Raw genomic sequence first — 20,273 nt, 5'->3', positions numbered from 1 at the left:
CCATGCCAGGCTACGGACACAACGGGGCTGCCCTGAGACTAGGAGCATTGTGCGTTTCTCAAGAGATGCAGGGACAAGGCAAGCAGCATGAAATTCCTGCCCTGACTTCTTGGGAAGATGTCCATGGGGTTGTTTTCTGTGGGGACTGGTTTTTCTGGAAGTGACCTGACTGCACAAGTGTCATGGAGAACCATCTCCTGGGAGCCCTCATTACCACAGTACTGATCTGGCCATGGACATTTGCCCTTAGCTGTGACATGACATCCATGGGAGCAGGGAAGAAGGAAGGGGAATGGCTTTTCTCCTGGAAGGGTGAATTAGCTGGCTGCACATAAGGAGGGATGTGGAGAAGAGAAAGGTGAGCTGCCCTTTCGACATGACGGCTGCTCATGGGGTTGGGAGCTGTGAGCCCTGTGCTGCAGGATGATGATGTTGTGGGAGAGATGCTCTCCTCCACCCTTGGAAAGGTGGACAGGCTGTGATGGGGAGCCTCTCCCTTCACATGGCACTGCAGCCATGTGGCACGGAGCAGATCCCAACCTCCCGGCTGTAAGGAGGGATTGAAGACACACGGCTGGGAATTGCTGACTGCACGGATGTGGCAATGCAGGTGCCGGCACCCCCTTGGCAAAGCAGTGAGTGTGGTACCTGTGTAGAGCTGGTAGGGAGTGTTGTCCAGCCCCAGGAGGTAGTTTATCATGGAGGATTTGCCGACGCTCCACGGTCCCAGGAATAGCACCATAGGCTTGGAAGTGATCTCCCCATCTGCGGAGAGGGGAAATAACAAGAGGAAGTGAAGGAACAATAGCCGTCGCCGCCGTGCGATTAACTCCCGGCTGTAACGAGCATCCCATCTGAGCGGCGCAGTGCTGCTGCCGGGGAAACAGCCGCCCTTCGGGGGCCACCAGCCATTCGCCAGCCAAGGCAGCGCCCCGCCGGCTGCGGGAGCGGGACGGCCCCGTGCTCTGCGGCAGAGCCCACCTCGCTGCCTGACCTTCTCCGAGGTTAAGCCCTTCTTAGACTACGGAGGACTGGAAGGTCTTTTGAGCCTTGTCTCGGTTTGTTTCTGGTTTAGCCGGGTGAGTTTGGGGCTGGCTGCGGGGTGGGGGTGTTGTTCGAAGGCAGCCGCCGCAAAGCACGGGACATGCCAAGGAGGAGGCCATGCCGCAGCCGGGCTGACGCCTCGTGCAGAGGCAGCTGCCGTGGGTTCGGGAGCAGCGCTGCGGCGCAGGGCTTGGTAAGCGCGGTGCGAGCCTCGAGCCAGCTGCTTGCAAGCCTTTCCACCATGCCCTCACAAGGATCTACCCCCGGGCCGTGCCTCCCGACCCTCCAGCCGAGCAGGAGGTCACTGCCCGGGTGTGAGCTGGGTGTGAGGCTCCAGCTGGATGCGGGGAGGTCAAACAGCCCCGCTTTGGGCTTGGGGAAAGGCAAGAGGAGAGTGAACTATTGTCCCCATCCTGCATTCCTCGAGTCACACAGTTTTCTCCGTGATGATGGTGACCTGTCCCCGTGCCATGCCATCTGTCCAGGAGCAGAGAGGTTCCTGGACACACACAGCCAGCGCCCCCAGGAGCAATCCCTGCCCAAACAGGACTCATGCAATCAGCTTGTGCCCACACTGCTCGACCCCCCAGCCCCCAGGACCCCAGGCAGGCAGCTGGTGGAGCCAGAGGAGCCCAGGGCCTATGCCAGCCCTCAAGCTGTGCCCGGGACACATGGGAGCCTGTGAGTCTGAAACAAGACAAAAATAAAGCAGACAAGAATGGAAGTAAATCTGGGTGAGTTCCCGTTGGTGAAAACTAACCCCATCCTACGCTCAGGGTGGGAGAGGGTGCATCCCGTTGTTGCTAGCAGGAGTTCAGCCAGGGGATGGATGACACCAGAGGAGCTGGGAGCTGCTATCTCAGCTGGAGCAGAGCCTTTCTCCATGGCTCAAGGCAAGGAGATGCCCTGGGCAAGCTGTGCTGCCCTCAGCACCTTCTCTTCATCCCCATGCCTAAGGCAGAACTATTTTCCATGAGGTAGCTGAGAGCCCCTGGTGCTCCATGGCTGCCACGCATGCAGGAGCCAGCAGTATTCCCGCAGGCCAGGGATCCATCTCCAAGGTGGGGGAAACCACAAAGCCCCCATGGCACTGAGCTCCTGCCCCGAGGGTGCTGGAGGGCACTGCATGGCAGCTTCACACTGAACCCAACTGGCTATGGGAGCAGGTGCTGGAGAGAACATTCCAACCTCCTCCTGCTGTATCTGCCCATCACAGGCTCACCGTCTCACCTCTGGGGAAGGGGGACAGAGGGGACATGTCTGGGGATGTCCCCATCGCTGGGGACATCTCTCCATGAGGCACTGCTGCATCCATACAGCTCAGCCCTCCTTCACAAAGCAGGGCAGCACCTCTGAAGCAGGGGATGCATGGCTGTTCCTGCACCCTACTCCCTGCCTGGCAGCTGCAGGAATCCAGTCTTGTCTTCTCACATGGGACCAAAACAAGTGTTGAAACCTTGGACTCTCATTATTAATCATTCCTCTGCTGCCGCTGCTCTGCTCTCTTGCCAGCTTTAATTAGGCTATGGATGGTTGTTATTATTACTATTATCCCTGTGATGTTGTGCCAGAGGTTTGGGGTGGGTCCCTGCGTGCCTACTTTCATAACACATCCCTGGCCAGGTGTGACTGTGTGAATGTGGGCACCTGTGAGCTCCGGCTCTGCTGCACATCCCCCTCTCTGCTCTGCGGAGCCAAGGTGGGCAGCGACGTGGGCAGCCCCCCTGCCTGGTCACCCACAGCCCCTCGAGCACCTCTCTGCCTTCCATGGGCTGTGGGGCAGTGCCGGGCACTTGCAACTCTGCGGGAAGTGCAGGAGCTGCAAGGATGTGAGGCCGGGTATGGATTCCCTGCTGCTTGCCCAGAGGCTGGGAGAGAGGGAGCAGCTCCCACCCGGGAGGGTGCTGGCCTGGCATCTGTCCCTGCTATGTCCCCGTGCCATGTCTGTCAGCAGCAATTCGGGTTAGCCTGATGGTCCGGACAGCAGAAAAGAGCCGGGGCTCGCTGGCGGCCGGGCGGGGATGGCGGCAGCTCCATCACAGCGGCTCTCTCCAGCCACCCTGTGGCTGCTCGCTCTCAGCTCAAGCTCAGACGAGCCTCAAGCTCATCTCTCTGCAGAGCCTGGGTCTGCTTGGGCTACTCAGCTCTGGGCATAGGAGCAGTTCTGATGTCCAAGTAGTTTTCTTTCCTAGAGCAGTGGCTTTCTGTGAGGTTTTGCCATGTGGCAGTGCCAGACTGCCCTTGGCTGGAAGCACTACTGCTGCTCTGGGGTGGAGAAGAGACAACTCTGGGGAGACTTTGGAATAGGGTCTGGAGTGACAAGGCACGGGGAAATGGCCTCACACTGAGAAAGGGCAGGGTTAGATGGGATTTGGGAGGAAATTCTTCCCTGTGAGGATGGGGAGACCCTAGCTCAGGTTGTCCAGAGAAGCTGTGGCTGCCCCTGGATCCCTTCAAGTGTCCAAGGTCAGGTTGGATGGGGCTTGGCGCAGCCCGGGATAGTGGAAGATGTCCCTGCCCATGGCACAGGGTGGAAATGGTTGGGCTTTAAGGTCCTTTCCAACCCAAATAATTCCATAATTCTATGATTAATCCTAGGCAGGGCCTTGTCTCCCCTTGTCCTCAAGCCCAGCAGATGTGCCTGCTGTGGTTTCTCCCCCAAGTGCAAGTCTGTCCTGAGGATGCTGAGCAAAGCAGAGGACCTAGCAAAACCTCCTTCCTCTCCTGGTTCCAGATGAGCCACAGGCACCAAGGTCGTCTTTGTCCTCAAGCCACCCAGGAAGGCTGGAACACCTGGGGAGACTCCCAGCATCACCCAGACTTCTGTCCCACCCCTGTGCCACAAACACCACCGTCCATGTGCCCATGGCACGGATCCAGCAACCCTTGGAGGGCACCCCTTGCTCCCAAACCTTCCAAATCTGTGAGTATCCTCACAACACGTGTGCCCACAGATGGAGGGACCAGCCCACGTGGCTGCAGATGGCCTATGCCTCCCCCGTGTGCCCCCCCGTGCCTGCACCCACCCCGGCAGCACGTGTGCGAGCGCCTGAACCCGAGATGAGATAAGACAGCTATCGGAATATGCTATAAATACCCACAGCCCTCTCCACTGCTGGCACGCTGGCACGGCAGGGAGCCACAGGCTCTCCAGGCACCAGCAGGGCTCTGCTGTGGCTGTGTCCAAAGGAGCCTGGTTTGGCAGGGTCTGGCAGCGTGGCCATGGGGCAGGACAGGAAGGACAGAAGATGGGATTTCCCTGCAGGAACATTGTTCCCGTGGCTGAGCACCAGGCCCAGGGGAAGGGCTGGGTGTTGGCTGGCAGTTCTTGGACTCTCTCCCATCTCCTGATCCTCCTGGGGGACCTGGCTGCACACCCTGAGCAGGATAGGCAGGGAGAGGAGCCAGCTCGAGCTTCTGAAGGGGCTGAGGCTGCTGGGCAGGGGCCAGCCCATGTTTCTGGGACAGCTGCTGTGGGATCAAGGGTGGACATTCAGGAAAGTTTCTGCACGTAGGAGAGTGAAGGGTGGGAAGAGATCCCCTCTATAAGATGAGCTATCATCTGGACTCCTCCAGTTCATGCTGTGGGTGAGAGATCAACCTAAAGGTCCAACACATACAGTCATGGAATTCCTTAGGTTGGAAAAGCCTTCTAAGATGACCAGTTTTAAATGCTCCCACAGCACTGTCGAGGCCACCACTAACTCACGTCCCCAAGTGCCATATCCACAGAGCTTTTAAACCCCCCGGGATTAGGGACCCCTCCACTGTCCTGGGCAGCTGTGCCAGGGCCTGACGGCCCTTTCTCTGAAGAAATTTTCCCAATACCCAATCCAAGCTTCCTCAGGTGAAACTTGAGGCCATTTCTTCTTGTCCTGTCTATTGTTCCCTGGGAGCGGGGCCCGGCCCCTATCTGACTCCACCCTCCTGTCACGGAATTGAGAGTGAGTAGGTCCCCCCTGAGCCTCCCTTTCTCCAGACTGAGCCCCCATCTCCCTCTCATAGGAGTACCAGAAACGCCTTCGAACCCTGGCCAGAGGAATATGCTGCCTCAGTCTTAAGCCAAGAGAGAAAGGTGTCAGAGCCTGGGCGAGGTGAGGATTGGAGGGAAGGACGCTGTCGGGACGCACAGAGTCAGGCTGCGGGCTCTGGAAGGGCTGGGAACACTGTCCCGGTGGGGATGGCGGGTACCGGCCCTGCTCGGTGCCTGAGCAATGCAGCTCGGTGGCTGCATTGCGCCAGGAGCCCGGGAAAGCCGGAGGGCAGCGCAGAGCAAAGGCAGTGCCGGCAGCATGCAGGGAGCAGGAGGCGATACCAACCTGTGGCCGAGGAGCCCAGGGTGCGTCCGGGGTAAGCTGTTAGCGAGGGACACGGGGAGAGAGAAAAGGAACCGTGAGTCCGAGGAGGGATGCGACAGCCCGGGTGTGGTCCAGGACAAGGAGGGAACCACATTCCCAGCGGGAGACAAGGAGTTACAGCCTGGGAGCGACCTGCAGCTCCCAGGACAAGCACTGAACCCCTGTCTGCCCTGCAGGGCAGGGACGTGGCTCAGGGTGCTCTGCATCCCAACCCCTGCTCTGCGGGGTTGTTGCCTTCCCTGGCATCACCCACCGAGCACGCGGAGCCCAATAAGCCAGGGTTAGACAGCCACCAACCCAGCAAGTGTCCTGACAACCCCAGTGATAGGGTCACCTGGACCCAGCCCCTGTGGCTGGTGATGGCACCTGGGAGGTCATTCCCTACACAGGGACACTTGCTAATTAGCATACATCAGTAATTAGGGTCACCAGCATGCACCACAGCCTGGTGTGACCTCACAGCAAGCTTTCCATGGCTGGACTGGGAGAATCCCTCACCCTCAGCTAGGGATAGTCCCTCCAAGCACAGAGTTGGACCCAGCCAGAGCATGTCTGCATCCACGTGGGATGGCAGAGCAGAGAGGCGGGAGGGTGGCAGGCAGGGAGAAGGAAATGGCATCTGCCAGGCTTAAGCAGAGGGTGTGTGGGAGCTTTCTGAGATGCACCCTGACAAGTCAGAATTGATGGTGACAGCCACAACTCCCACAGGACTCCATGGGAGTTTTCACATGTTGTGGGGAGCAGAGGAACACTGCAGTGAACGGAGCTGGTGGGAAGGGAGACAAAATGGAAGGCTGCCACGTAATGGAGGGGCCAGGGTGTTTGCCACGGCACCCCTCTATATTGGTTTACACCTCCAAAGGTCACACATATTCCATGACAGGCCTGCCCCAAAGCTCCCCCAGCTGTCCTGCTCCTCCCAGCCAGCTGAGCTGGCTGCTCTGTGCCCTCCAGCCTCCATCCACCACAGAGAGGGGGCACAGGGGGGAGCTGGGAGCCCCTCTCAGCCTGCAGGGATAACACTGATGGAGTGAACCCGCTCAGGACACAGGCACTGTGCAGGGGAAGTGTTGAGAAGGCTCCCTGAGCTCCACTGTGTCCTCACCTGCCCTCCAAGGTCAAGAGAGTTCCCTGGGCCAACCCTGTAACTAATGTGCAGGTTTCTCTGATTACACTGTTAATGAGGGATTGGGGAAAGCTGGATCTGTGGGTATGAAAGGCAAACTGCTGAGCTGTAGGTTTCCAGATAGGGTTGTGCGTGCCAGGGTATGGCTGGGCTGTCAGAGATCATTCAAGAAGTTTGGTGTCCGTACAAATTTTTTGGAGGGGAGCATGGCCAGAGAGTCTCACAGCTGAGACAAGGACTGGAGGCAGTGCAGCATGCCTGTGCCCTTCCCTGGGGGCCAGGAGGGGACTGTGGGTCACCAGCTCCAGGGTCACAGCACCGTGAGGGTGCCCTGTAGGACACAGTGGGGTGTGCTGGGACCTGACCTGGGGACTGTCAGCCTGAGGGGTGGCTGTTCCTCACAATGAGGTGGAACAGACCACGGAGTGTTAAGCTGAGGTCAGGAGGAACACCAGGACCTGCTGTCCAAGGTGAGTCCTGCTCAGGAGCTGGGTTTGAGAGAGGCTGGGAAAACATCAGGGTTAATGGTTGTTTCCTCAGGAGCTGAGAAAGCCAGCAGGAGCCCGGGGAACACTTAAACACTGGTTTCCCTCCAAAAAAGGAGCAGAGAGGCAGGGAGGTGGATGCTTTGGCATGGGATGGATTACGGGTAGGGTAGGATGTCCTGAGGGCTGGAAACTGCAGCTGGGGGATGCATCCTCTGGCTGTGAACACCAAAGTGGGGGTTAGAGCCCACCAGCTGCCCCTGTAACCCCAAACATCCTCCTAAACTGTGTCCAGGTTGAATTGACAGAAAACATCACAGACCAGAGCAGCTTGGAGAAGAGGTTGGGGTGTTGCCAGGGGACAGGCCAGCAGCTATAGGGTGACAATCAGGACATGTTGTGAACCTCAGTTACCCTCCCACAGGGTAACTTCCCTCTGCTCCCCACTGGCTCTACACTGGAGATGGCTTGGCTGGGTAGGGAGATGCCCAAGCCTGCTTAGAGAATGTCTGGCCTAGACTTAGGAGTTGCAGGAAGGATGCCTGGAAAGCAGGAGTTCTGCTCTACAGGGATGTGCCCCAGCTTAGTGTGGGGCCTGTGTGCTGGTGGAGCAAGGCCAGCTGTAAAAGAAAGATCTGTGACAAGGGTATATGCCAGTCCTGCCTCAACAGGAGGGAGGGCATGGCTCCAGGAGTGTGGGCCTAGACACCTAGGGAGGCAGGAAGAACTGCAGGACAAGGAGGACAACTTCAGGACCTTGGCAGGAGGGTGACGTGGGCATGAAGTCCTGGGACACTGGCAGCAGGGACTCCAGCAGCCCCTGGATACTCAGGAGACATCTAGCCCTGGCTCTTGTGCTTGAATACTTACTCAGAGGAGAATTACTGCAGTGAACAAAGAAGTCAGATTTGGGTTTGAGCCATCTGTGATTGGAAAATGAGGCTACTTGTTTTTCTTGGGTCACAAGAACTTCCTGTATCTTATGAGCATCTTGGGACAGGGCTGCACTTTCCTCTTCTGGAGGGACACATGTGTGACCTGGCTCAGCCCACACCATGCAGGGGCCACGGGGACCTGCTCACCCCATCCAATGTGTGTGAGATTGCCAAGGGCTGGGAACTCCAACTCTCAGGATGAGTGAAGGCTGTGGAGCTTGAGAAACACCCTGCCTACATGGCTGTGTCCTGTACCCAGCAGGAAGGATGCCAGCTCCAGCCACCCCCAGGAAGCTCATCCCCAGCCTTGAGAGGTCCTGAGCTTCCTTGCCAAGCCTGTTTCATTGGGCCATGATCTCTGCTTGGCAGGGGTACAGGGCATTGATGCTGAGCAGGTGGGAGACCCGAGGCAGGCAGGGCTCAGTGCTCAGCCCACACAGATGGCCCTGACAGCAGATGGGCTGAGGGAGAGGCAGGAATTCCTGCTGCTGGGTTCACTAGGGCATGGCCTCTAAACCCAGCGTGCACTGGGAAGCCGCAAAGGAAGACACGCTATCCATGATCTGCTCTCCGTGCTGTTATCTGCATCCCAAGGACCTGGTGGAGACCCCAGTGCCCGTGGCATTACCTGTGATCTCGTGCTGCCTCAGCTCGTTGTATCTGTAGGAGTGTTCCAGGGGCTTGATGGAGGAGTGGTAGATCTTCCTCAGCCGCTGCAATACTCCTGGGGGGCAAAGCATGTGGGCAGGTGAGAGGCAAACCCCACCAGGCTGGGTGACACCCTCCTGAGGCCATTCCCTGCAGGTCCTGAGGGTGGCCCAGCCATGGATGAAGGGACTTGGCTTACAGCTGAAATCTTGGCCAAACCGACCCCAGTCACACATTTTGCCCAGAGGAGTTGTACCTGCCCCTGAATCCCTGGAAGTGTCCAAGGCCATATTGGTCGGGGCATGGAGCAACCTGTTCTATGGAAGGTGTCCTGCTCATGGCAGACCATCATGAGATGGCCTTCACCATCTCTCCCAACCCAAACTGTTCTAGGATTTTGATGCCTCTGCCCTGCTAATGTTTCCCACTGGGCACTGTCCCCATCTGCTCCTAGCAGCTGATGGGAGGAGCATCCTTCCTAAGTGCTGTTCAGCACTCAACACCCACGATCCCAAAAAGCCCTTCACTATGGTGCCAGGGCCCCCTGGCATGGCCCCTGAGCTCCTTGCTAGAAAAAAGGAGGGGCTTTTTCCACAGTATCTTTTATCACTGCCTTTCCAGCCCAAACTGCCAGCAGGGCCAGCAGAAGCAAACCTTAGAGTAGCAAAACCCAATATATAATTGGAATAAAAATCCCAACCCTTTGTTACAAGTTGCTCCAGGTTTCTTTGAGCAGGGTTGTGCCTGATTCACTGTCTGTACCTTCCAGCCTCTATACTCTCCTAATTCTTGTATGCCCTCGGGGATGTCCTTAAAATACTTAAAATATGTTAACCCAAGAGCAGCCAAAGGGCTGTTATTGAAGATCTGGCATTACTAGACCTGCAAAAACTAACGTTAAAATCAAAACACAAGAGAAGGAAAATCCTGTCCATGGTCTTAGTGCAGGGCATGCATGGCCTCCTCACCTGAGACATCATCAGCAGGTTTTTCCTCATTGAGCTTGAGGGTGCTCTCCAAGTGGGACCGGTCGCGCTTGGTCGGCTCGCTGGCATCTTCAACCTCTTCTGGAGGAGAAAACAAGGAGACCTATTACTGCTGGAGGGAGGAACACACACAGGAGCTCACACAAGCGACTGCCAGGGAGAGGGCAGGGGGAGCACACACACCCCGAGCCTGCGGGCACACCATGCCCACGGCAGCCTCTGTCACCCTTGGCATGCCACGTGCTTTCCCTTTGGCACAGGCTCCTGGAGGCTGCCAGGGCTGTGGCTGCTGGGGGAAGCGTCATGGGCAACTGCTTGGCTCCGAGGAGGGGCTGGCTGCCCATGGGGAATGCAAAGGATGTGCCTGGAAGGGGCTCCCGGGGTTGGGAGGTAGCACGAGCACACACGGCAGCTGCTGCCCAGCGGGGCCCTGGTGCTTCCCCCGGCAGCTGCGGCTCCGCGGGGCTCGGCCTCAGGTGCAGGCTGTGTGCTGCCGCCTCTCTGTCTGCCCACTCCCCCAGAAAGCTACACGGTGAGCTGGAGACGTGGGCCCCAAGGCTGGGGCTGCCTCTGGCTCTTGGGGGACAGGCCAGCCTGGCCCATCCTGGCTGTGCCACCTTTGCCAGTTGGGCTGTTCCCTCCCAGTTTGCCCACCTCTGTCTCCATGTTGCCCTGGAGCTCTCTGCACAGCGCCCTGTCCCTCATGGCTCCGTACCAGGCGTGGAGAGCATAAGGCAGCTGCCTCCACTGGGGGAGGCACCCCACTGTCCCCAAAACAGGGAGACAGAGGTGTCCTTGCCATGGAGGTGCTGGCACACCAGGAGCTGCTAAGAGTTTTTTGATATGGGGAGCTGGGTTGGACTTCAGCAGGGGTTTGGGGACAGGTGTGGGGACACAAGGATCAAGCAGGGCACCACTAAGCCCTGAGACTGTGTTGAGCATCTGCTGAGTGTTGGGCTGAGGAAGACCTTTTGACTTGCCAAGTGAAGACACAGAGACCAAGCTGGATTTGCCTTCTGGGTAAAATGGGAGGCTTTTTGAGCTGGGACGTTACAGATGAAAACAACAAAAATACTAATCTGGGTCCAAAGGTCACTGCCCAACCTGTGGGCCAAAGTCTACAAATATTTCTAGGAAATCGTGGTGGGGGGTGTCCCTTTCCCCTAGTTAGCCTTTCACTGACTGAGCAGGGCTGGTGCCTCAGCAGCTCATTGTCCTGGATTAGTTCTTCTCACCTTCCCTACGAGCCAAGAAGTGGTGGAGAGAAGCCCCACAATCCTAGGAGCCCCACCATCCTAGGAGCATCCTGCCCCTGCACAAGCTGAGGGCCCAGAGGACTCTGTGGGTGGTGGATAAAGAGTCTTTAAGAGATCTGCGAGTGCTGCAAGGGGCCTGGAGGTTAAACATCTTATCCATGTCCACATCCCTGAGGAGAAATCATGGAGTGGAGAGAGGGGAACATCAGTCAGTTTTGGCACCACTGCGATGAGTGCCCGCGTATGGGCATCCTGCTGCGGCCTCGCTGCCCACGGCCGAGCACTGTTAGGGGCGGGCAGGGAAGCAGAAGCGTTAAGAGAGGGCCATGCACTAGGTCAGGTTTAATGTGCCAAGCTCAGCTCCGCCAGGTTGATGGGAGGTCACTCTTTCCGCTACAGCGCACCCACAAGAAAAGACTCCAACCTATCTGGCTGTGCCGGGTCTTGTCAGCAGCTGGGGTAGTGCTGGGGACCTCTGTTCCTGCCAGTGGGGTCTTGTCTGCAGGAGGGTCTGCTGCTGCTGGGGGATTTTCCACCACTGCAGGGAGGTCTTCTGCTGCTGGAGGGTCTTCCTCTGCTGTTGGTGGGTCTTCTGTTACTGGTGGGTCTTCTTTTGCTGGTGGATCTTCCACAACTGGGGGGTTTTCCACTGCTGTTGGCAGGTCTTCTGCTGGTGATGGGTCTTCCACTGCTGCTGGTGGGTCTTCTGCTGCATCCCCACAGGGTGGGTGATGGCAACTGGCAGGGCCATCCCTGGCTTCTCCTGTGCCAGCAGCTGCTGGTTTGCTCTTTTTGTTGGATGTGCCGGCTGCTTCCTTGTCATTCTCTTCAGCTTCATTCTCTGGCCTGTCACCATCTTTGTCAGACTCTTTCTCCTCCTTAGACTCTCCCTCTTCAGACTCTTCCTTGCTTCCATCTACCTCAGACTCCCCGTGTTCACCTTCCTCAGACTCTCCTTCCTCGTCATCTTCCTCTAAGCTCTGCTCATCCCTTTCCTCCTCTCCCTCAGGAGCAGATGCTGCTCTTGGCTCCTCTGTTTGCTCTTCCCCTGGCTGCTCTTCCTCCTCAGAGCCTCCTTTCTCTGTGCCGGGCTCCTCATCCTCCTGGGCATGGATGTCATCTTGTGTGCCAGGCCCATGCTTCCCTCCATGATGATCTGCCATGAGATCCTCCCCTGAGCTCTGTTCTTCCTGGCCCTGGTCCTTGCTGCTCTCCTCTGTCTGGCTGTCCCCTGGCCCCAGGCCCCTCCTCAGGCCACCCGCCGGCTCTTTCTCTTTCTCTTTCTCCCCCTCTCCACGTCCCTCCTTGGTGACGCCGGGCAAGGAGGCATTGGCAGTGCCACTGTCTTGCTCCTCCTCAGGGCTGCCACTGGCCACCTTCTCCTCCAGCCGGGGCTCCGTGCCTGGTGGGGGGCTCTCGGCAGCACCATCCCCATGGCCCGTGCCGGGGGCGCGAGGCTCTAAATGATGAGAACAGCTCAGTCAGTCCTACCCGTGCTGGCCCACGGCCACCAGGGCACCGGCCAGGGCCCTGAGGGACAAGCTGTGGCTGGTACCAAGAGGTTTAAACTCTTTCCTAAGCCTGCTCCAACTCCAGCTCAATTTTCTGTCCCTGTCGCAAGGAGTTGGGTGCAAAGATGCGTTTGTGGGGGGTAAAGTGGAGCTGGTGGGGGCTCTATGACTCCACCAGCCCTGCCTGCTGCCCACCCCAAAGCACTGCAGGGAGGTGGCAAAGCTGCCCTAAAGATGGGGAAAGGAGTAAAAATGGCAAATTTTGAGGGGCTGTGGGCACTTGGCAGGTTAAAAGAGTCCTTCCCCAGCCCTGACTCGAGAGAGCATCACACCAGCCAAGGTGGGCAGTGAAATGAGGGAGAGGAGGAGGAAGGGGCTTCCTGGCATGAGGGGCTGCCCAGCATGAGGTCCTGCTTTCAGGCAGGGCCTAACCCTGGCCACGGGGCTCGGGAGCTATTTATTGTGAGTGTCCCTTCACTAGGAAAGCATGTGCCACGCCGTGCTGCTGCTGGGGACACAATGAGTGTGTTCTGTGGCCCAGGAGAATCCATCCGTATTTTCCATAGGCTCCAACTGCAATTTAACATCAGTCAGCGGATGCCAAAAATAAAAGATCACGGCTATACTGTCTCCGTTACAAACAGTTGCTGCTAGTCTAAATAATCCCCCCAAACGTCTCATGCCAGGGAGATGCATGAAGAGGAAAATATTTCCTTTGTACTCCAGCTGGCAAGCAGAAGCCAAGCAGGAAAAAAGGCCACCTCCACCAGGCTGCAGGAGGAGAGCGGGCACGGCCAGCCCTTTGCTCTGGCTCCTGCACCGTGTCTGTGCAGGAGCCACAGGACTGTGTCCAGCAGGACCTCGGCAAAGCTGGAGCTCACTGGGCTTGGCCACAGGGCCTGTGGTGACCAAGCACAGGAGGAGCTGGGCTGGGGTCAGTGTGAGGCCAGCCCCAGACCCCTCAGCCCAGTTTGCCCTGGGGATGCCAGGGGGTGGTTTTAGCTCCCTGGCGCTGGGGCTGGTGGGGCTGTGAGCTGGGATCAAGTCGCATTGGGAGGCTTGTGCCATGCCAGCAGCGGGCAGTGGGAAGGACAGGCTGCCCCCCAGCCTGCCCTCGTTGCCAGTGGCTCTTGGTTCCCTGGCACAGCAGAGCTGCAGCCACCACCACAGCTGCCCACCCTGCTCAAATCGGATGCACAGGTCACCCTTGCTCTGCCCTCGCTGACCTCCCTGTCCTCTGCTGGCTCACAGCTCACAGGTGCCTCCAGGCGCCCAGTTCAGCTCCCAGAAGGAGGGAGATAGTTGTGGGCAACTCCCACACCCCTCCCTTCCACCCTGGTCCTTCAGGTCACCTTCCTGCAAAACCCCTGGGACCCTGCAGGAGCCTCTTGAATGGAAATATCTGTATTTGACCTGCAAAGCCCGAAGTGGCTGGGGCCAACATGGCCCTGCCTGACCCTGGTGGCCTGGGAACCAGCTTGAGTCATCAGAGGGTCCCCTCAGCTGATGGGAACAGGGATAATCTCAGTTTGGCCCCAAAATAGCAGGTGACCTGGAGACCTGGGAGAGGAGTGATGGTCAAAGCAGAGGAGGAGGGCAGGACCAGGCAGAGGAGACCATGAGAGTCCTCAGGGCTTTGTCTGGGGTCTGTGTGCCCCCTCTGACCCAGAGGGACCATCACCCGCCATGGCCAGGCACAACAGCAACGCCAGTGCCCACCACGAGCCATCCCTCGAGGAAAAAGGGAAATATCCCCCAGGCGCTCAGATGGGGATGTCCCTGCCGGCATGCTGGTCACGGGCTGTATTTCCTGTGACCTTCAAGGTCTGACACAAAGTCCCTGTCCCCTCTCCACCTCCTTCTCCCTGTTTCCCCTACATGGTCGCCCGATCCATGGTGAATTGTGCTGACCTGCACATGGCGGGCCGATGAGTGCAAAATGGGCCGAAGGTTACGGGCTTAACACCCTCCGGAGGCTAAAAATACGGCACGGCAACTGTACGGGGCATCGGGAGGAGCAGCCCCGGTGAAGCCCCCGCGGCCGCTGGCCCCAGCCCCTCGCCCCGCTGCCAGCCAAGGGTGACGTCTACACCTGGGGGCCCCCGTGGGCCCCGGGAGGGGACAGCCACGGTGTAAAGTGACACCGGGGCTCCCCGTGTTCACACCTTGCATTGTGCCAAGCAGATGGGTGGCATCGGAGAGGAGACCTCGCTCTTTTCCCCTCGGGGACTTAACCTTCCTGCGAGTCCCTGGCTTGCATTGCCCCTGCCCCCTCCTTTCTCATGCTGGGACTTTTATGAGCTGCCAGGGGACACTTTTTCAGGTGGTGACAGCGGGGATGGAGAGCCCACGGCGCGGTTCTGGGTGCCACAGGGTACCGTGGCTGGTTTGCACGCAGAACAGCCTGTGCGGGAAGGAGGGACATGGCTGAACATCACGGTGTCCCCTCCATCCCTGCACGGGGACGTACAGAACAGCAACGACCTGACGGCAAAACAGGTCCTCCAGGAGGACGGTGAGAAGGGACAGATGGGCACAGGTGGCCCTGGAGGGACACTCTCCCCCTCCAGCAGAAATCGGAGCCCTGAGCGTGGGGCCCGCGATGGCAGGGCTGCGGGGATGGCTTTTCACACGCCCCCTTCCCCTGCCCAGATCCCAATCCCTGCTTCCCTGGGGGTATTATCCACTGGCTCCTGCAAGTCCTGGTGCTCCCCATGTCCTCCCAGGGGGGTCTTGGCGGGACCTTGTATCCCAAATATCCAACCCTGCCTTTATTCTGGCAAAGCTCTTTAAAACCTCATGGAAACTGACTGGACTCAAAGAAGCTTCAGGGAGTTCCTGGGATTTTCCAGCTGGACCTGCTGCAGGCCCTGCCTTTCCTGTGAGACCCCTTTTCATGGTGATGTCCCTTCCCTCCAGGCTCTGTGGGGCTCCCATGGCCCTCGCTCAGGGCCACCCCCCAGCTCGTAGCCCCGCCAGCCCAGGACCCAGAGCAGGGGGAGCCTGGCTCCAGCTCCAGTTTGGGGTCAGCTGAGCCAACACCTTCAAAGGGAAGTGTCCCATGAGGTGTTCAAGCAGCCCAGAGGACACAAGCACAAGGATGGGGCTGAGGATGGGGTTGGCTCTCCAGACCTTTGTGCACACCAAAACCCAGCATGCCCAGACACATCATCACGTGCCAGAAGGTTCATGATCTGAAAACTCCAGCATAAAGCAAATATATTCCTGGTTTTCAATGCAGAGGGAGGTCTAGGAAACACTTTTGTCAAATTAACTTGACCTCATTTGTACAGAAAATTTTAAGTTTAGTTAAAAAATATTATGAAGTGATTCTATTTCTGTAAATGGTTGGATAGAACCATATGATATTTTTATGAATATGTGGTAAAGAAACCTCACCAGGATCTACCAAAGGGTTTAAAACCAGGCTTGGAGCTTTCTAAATAGATATTAAAATAGGGAATCACTGCTGCAAGGTGTTTCCTTCACTGTCTCCCCACTCTTAAGGTCTGTAAGGAGCCCTGAACCCTGACTTGCAGAAGACATGATGAGGAAGGTGGGAGATGAAGCACCTGCTGCTTCCTGGCTGAGGAGATCTGGGTTCATCAATGAGCAGATGGCCAGGAAACATCAGGTATTTTGGCACAGGCAGATGTCACACTACATCGAGGAACATCCACCTGCCGTGCCCCTTGCAGTTTGGGGGCATGCTGCCGGACCCAAGGGACGTGCTGTGGCATGGCTGGGGCTGGAAGAGCTCCTTCTTCCAGATGAAGGGTGTCTAAGAAGTCTCACTGTTCCTGCCCCCTGGCCTCCAGCCATGGGAGGCTTCACCAACCCACCCCAGAGACATCCCCTGAGGGACATCCTCTGTCCATTCAAGGCCAGACTTCCTGGCTCCCCATCCCTCCTCGAGTCATCCCAAGCATTCCTGGTCACCCAGTCACCCCTTGGACTTGCCAGCCTGGATTCTAATGCCTGATGTCCCACAAGATCCTCAAACCCTTGGGAATGTGGGGGCAGACCCTGCCTGGCCATGCTGAGCAGGGGGACCCAGCCCTGGGGTCTGACGTGGCAGCACTGGGGACACCAGCACATGGACAGAGCCACACGGCTCCAAGCCCTTTTCCACAGGGTACCCGGGGCTGAGTGACCCCAAGGGTTGAGCCATGTGCCCGGCTGGCACCAGGGACACGCTGCCACTGCCAACACCCCATCTGGGCTCGGGGTGTCTGTCCAGAGCCTCCCCTGCCCCTCCTGCAGCCCCCACCAGCGCAGGAGCTCATGGCTCCCTCCAGCAGTCACTTACAAGGGAAATGTCCCCGTGAGCTGGAAATAGCTCTGTGGAGTCCTGCACAGCCCCGGGGCTGCTGCTATTCCTGCAGAGCTCAGGGAACAGGCAATTCCAGAAGAAATCTTGTCACCCTGACCCAGTAGCCAGGCTGGGATTTCACCAGCTTGGTGAGTGGGACACAGTGGGAACGTGGCAAGAGTGTTGTCCTTGGGCACGGCACAGCCCTCCCAGCCTGGTGCCAGCCCACAGAGACCTGCTGGTACCTCTGTGCCACCAGGGCCATGCACAAGCGAGGTCTCCTGGCGTTCCTGCCAAGCTGGATGTCACCTACACACCGGGACAAGGATGGCTGATGGAGAGGGCAGAGCCCTCACAGCTGAGCCAACCTGCCCGGCATCTGCTTTGCTTTGCTTCACCAACACCTTTGGAGTAAGATGGGGCACCCACAGGGACCAGGGTCTCCTTGGGGTGAGGCACCAGGGGTGTGACAGGGATGTAGATGGCACAAGCACCCAACGCACCCAAGGTACCCCAAGCCCCTTGTCTCACACATCCAATGGCAGTGCTGCCCATGGCTGTGCTGGTGCTGGAGGGTGGAACAAGTCCAGTGAGGTGTCACTGGGACACAGACGTCTCCACCTCTGGGGACATTGGTTACTGTGGGGGCCATTGGCCTGGGATGGTCAGGGTGGGGTGTCCCCATGGTTGCTGTGCCCAGGACCCTGAGCCCACACAAGGTGTCACAGTCCCACTCCCAAGATGTTCTGACCTGGGAGGTGGAGCCCACCCTAAAGTGACACATTCCAAGGTGATGGAGAACATCCCAAGATGCCACGAGAACGTGGTGATGGAACTCATCCTGAGGTGACACCTTCCAGGATGAGGCAGACGAGGACTCCCAGAAGCTGAGGCTGGCACAGGCCCCTCTGCTGTCACCAGGAGGGGTCTGTGCCAGCCCTGCAGTGCCTTGCAGGAGGACACCACTGTGCCAGGGCTTTCCCCAAGTCCTCTCTCAGCTCAGAGGTGGTGATGGCACAGCCTGGAATTGCCCTCCCACTCAAACCCATGATGGCTGCAGAGCCACGGGATCCCCAGGGCAAAGCTGCTGAGCAGTGTCTGGGCACTGCCCTGCCAGCATCCCTGTAGCCCATTTCTGGTGGCCACAGGGGTCACCCAGCCTGGGAGGGATGACTGGGCTCTGCCTGAGGTGTGAGTGTGTTCCCCTGGGCAGGAGCAGATGGAGTATTGGGCGAGTGCTCTCACCATGAGCCACTGCCCAGCCCCACGGTGGGTGCTGGTCCCTGCCAGGCTCTCAGCAGCCCTGGGGAGCTTTGCCAGCCCCAGCCATGTGTGCAATGAGCTGGCTCAGCGGGGGCTGTAAGACCACAGGCACAGGGCAATTCCCACCCCCAGCCTCCGGGAATGGTGGCTGGGTCCTGGCAGCCCCAGGTGCCACTAAACCCAAAGGACCACGCATTGCCACGATGTTCCAACAAAGCCCCTGGTTCTCCACTGGACTTTCATCCCTTCTCTTCCCGTGGGCACCTGCAGCCCCATGGCCCCGTGGGATCACCACAGCCCCACAGGAACCAACAGGAATTGAATGGGGAAAGTTGTCCCAAAAATGGAAACTACACCCATTCCAAGCCACTTCCTGCACCCCAAAGGAGCCAGGTCTGAGAGTTCAGCTTGGCGCCAAAGGAAAAGCAAAACTCTCACTGGTCTCTGAGGAGCAGAAGCATGGACAGGAGACATGCCACTGCTTAGAGCTTTTTTGGAAACCTACAGTACTGGAGTGAAATATATGACCCTCAATAAACAGGTGAGCACTTGGGGGACACCTCAGAGCTGGTCCTGGGGCTGCCAGACCCACATGTGCCTCCTGGCCCCAGAGCCTCCTCTGGGATGGGGGATCCTGGTGCTGTGCCATGCCAGCCTCAGCCAAACCAAGGCATGGGCCGGTGATCATCCACCATGGAGACAAGCTTCTGATGTCCCACAAGGCCACCAGCCCCTCCTGGAGCGGCACCAGACACCAGCCATGCCCGCAGAACACCCTTCCAACCCCCCTCCAAAGACTGCACCCACAGCCCCATGGAGGTCACCCCACCTCTCTCGGGGTGTGTCGCCGGCCCCAAAACCCATTCATTCCCGAGAATGGCCCAAGATGCCCTTAAAAGGCCAAAACTCGGCGGGGCCGGGGGTGCCGGGCGCTGGCAGGCGGCAGCTGCGGGTGCCCGCGCGGGGCCGCGGCGGCGCGGGGCGGGGGGGCGGCGGCCGGGGGGGCTGCCGGGGCACAGTGTCCCCTTACACGGCTGTTTCCATACTTAGCCGCCCCCCTCCCGGCTGCGCGGCCGCCGGAGCCCGGCCAGGCAGAGAACCAGCCCAAATTAACTCAAGGGCAAGCAAGGGTACCAGCGATGCCGCCCCGCCGCGCCGCCCGGGGGACACCGGGCACCGGGGGACACCGGGGGCAGCGGGCTGCGAAGTGGGGATGGCACAGCCCGGGGAAGGGGATCCGGGGTCCTCAGAGATCCCCAGCACCCTGGCACCCCCCCTCACAGTCCACAATCAAGCCACCACGGCAGCCACAGGTGACACTGCCGCAAGGCATGTTAGCGGCAGCACGGCCCCTGTGCCCAGCGTGACTCTGTAAGAGGGACCCCAATCTGCACCTCACGCCATCCCCTCCTGTCCACAGCCCCCCAACACCTTTCTCTTCACATTTTGGGGTGGCTCTGCAGCCTTGGAAAAGGTGCTGGGGAGTCCAGACCACTGAACCCCTGCCACCCTGTCCTGCTCCAGGGCCGGGCTCACCGGGTGCCCCAGAGCCTCTCTGCACTCTCAGTCCCACAGGCACAATTCTATCTGCAGCCCTACAGGACCCCCACAGACACCCACAGACCGACAGGTACCTGCAGCCTACAGGCACCCAGAGTCCCAGATGTGCTCACAGCCCCACAGGCACCCCCAGCCAACAGGCACCCGTGGCCCCACAGGCAACCCCTCTAGGTACCCGCAGCCCTATAGGCACCTACTGCCCCACGGACATCCATGGCCCCATGGGCACCTGCAGCCCTACAGGGATCTCACAGCCTCTTGGGGTTCCCACAGCCCTGTGGGAACCCCCAGCCCCATAGAGACACCCAGCTCTGTGGGGACCCCCAGCCCCATGGGGACCTGCCAGCGCCATGGGGTTGCCACAGTCCCAAGGGCACCCACAGCCCCATGGGGACCGCATAAGCCTGGGCACCCCCATTCTCAGAGGCACCCACAGTCCCACAGAGTCCCCACAGCCCCAAGGGCACCCCCAGCTCCACGGGGACCCCATAGCCCTGCCAGCAGCCCCAGCCCTCGGGCACCCCCAGCCCCCGGGGTGCCCCCAGCCCCCGGGAGCCCCAGCCCGGCGTGTGGCCGTACCTGCGGTGCCGAGGAGCAGGAGCGAGGCCACGCAGCAGCAGAGCAGGTTGAGGCCCTTCATGGTGGCTGCCAGGAGCTCCCTGCCGCTCGCCGCCTCTATTTATACGGCGGCGGCGCGGGGCAGGGCAGGCAGGGCAGGCAGCTGCCCGCACAGATGCTGCCGCCGCCGCTCTTCCGCTCCCGGGGGCCCTGGCCATGGGGACAGAGATG

The 20,273-nt window shown here is 59.1% G+C and overlaps 1 protein-coding gene across 4 annotated transcripts in view; it reads right to left on the bottom strand.

Annotated features, from left to right (window-relative positions):
* SRL (sarcalumenin) overlaps nucleotides 1-20,273 on the bottom strand; it is a 24,759-nt gene extending 4,486 nt beyond the window's left edge. The window contains exons 1-6 of one of the 4 annotated variants that reach the window (XM_068206562.1): nucleotides 20,064-20,273; nucleotides 11,263-12,297; nucleotides 9,565-9,663; nucleotides 8,577-8,672; nucleotides 5,364-5,399; nucleotides 649-765 (exon numbers count right to left, since the gene is read on the bottom strand). In XM_068206562.1, the coding sequence (XP_068062663.1) occupies nucleotides 649-765; nucleotides 5,364-5,399; nucleotides 8,577-8,672; nucleotides 9,565-9,663; nucleotides 11,263-12,297; nucleotides 20,064-20,124 (1,444 nt within the window). In that variant the 5' untranslated portion in view covers nucleotides 20,125-20,273. The remainder of the gene's footprint in view (nucleotides 1-648; nucleotides 766-5,363; nucleotides 5,400-8,576; nucleotides 8,673-9,564; nucleotides 9,664-11,262; nucleotides 12,298-20,063) is intronic. The other 3 variants (XM_068206564.1, XM_068206563.1, XM_068206565.1) reach the window with 3 other exon arrangements.

The sequence above is a fragment of the Anomalospiza imberbis genome, chromosome 16 (assembly GCF_031753505.1).
Source record: "Anomalospiza imberbis isolate Cuckoo-Finch-1a 21T00152 chromosome 16, ASM3175350v1, whole genome shotgun sequence".
In the NCBI taxonomy this organism is placed as follows: Eukaryota; Metazoa; Chordata; class Aves; order Passeriformes; family Viduidae; genus Anomalospiza; species Anomalospiza imberbis.
The sequence above is the reverse complement of the archived record's forward strand: the minus strand, read 5'-3'. Positions and strand labels throughout refer to the sequence as shown.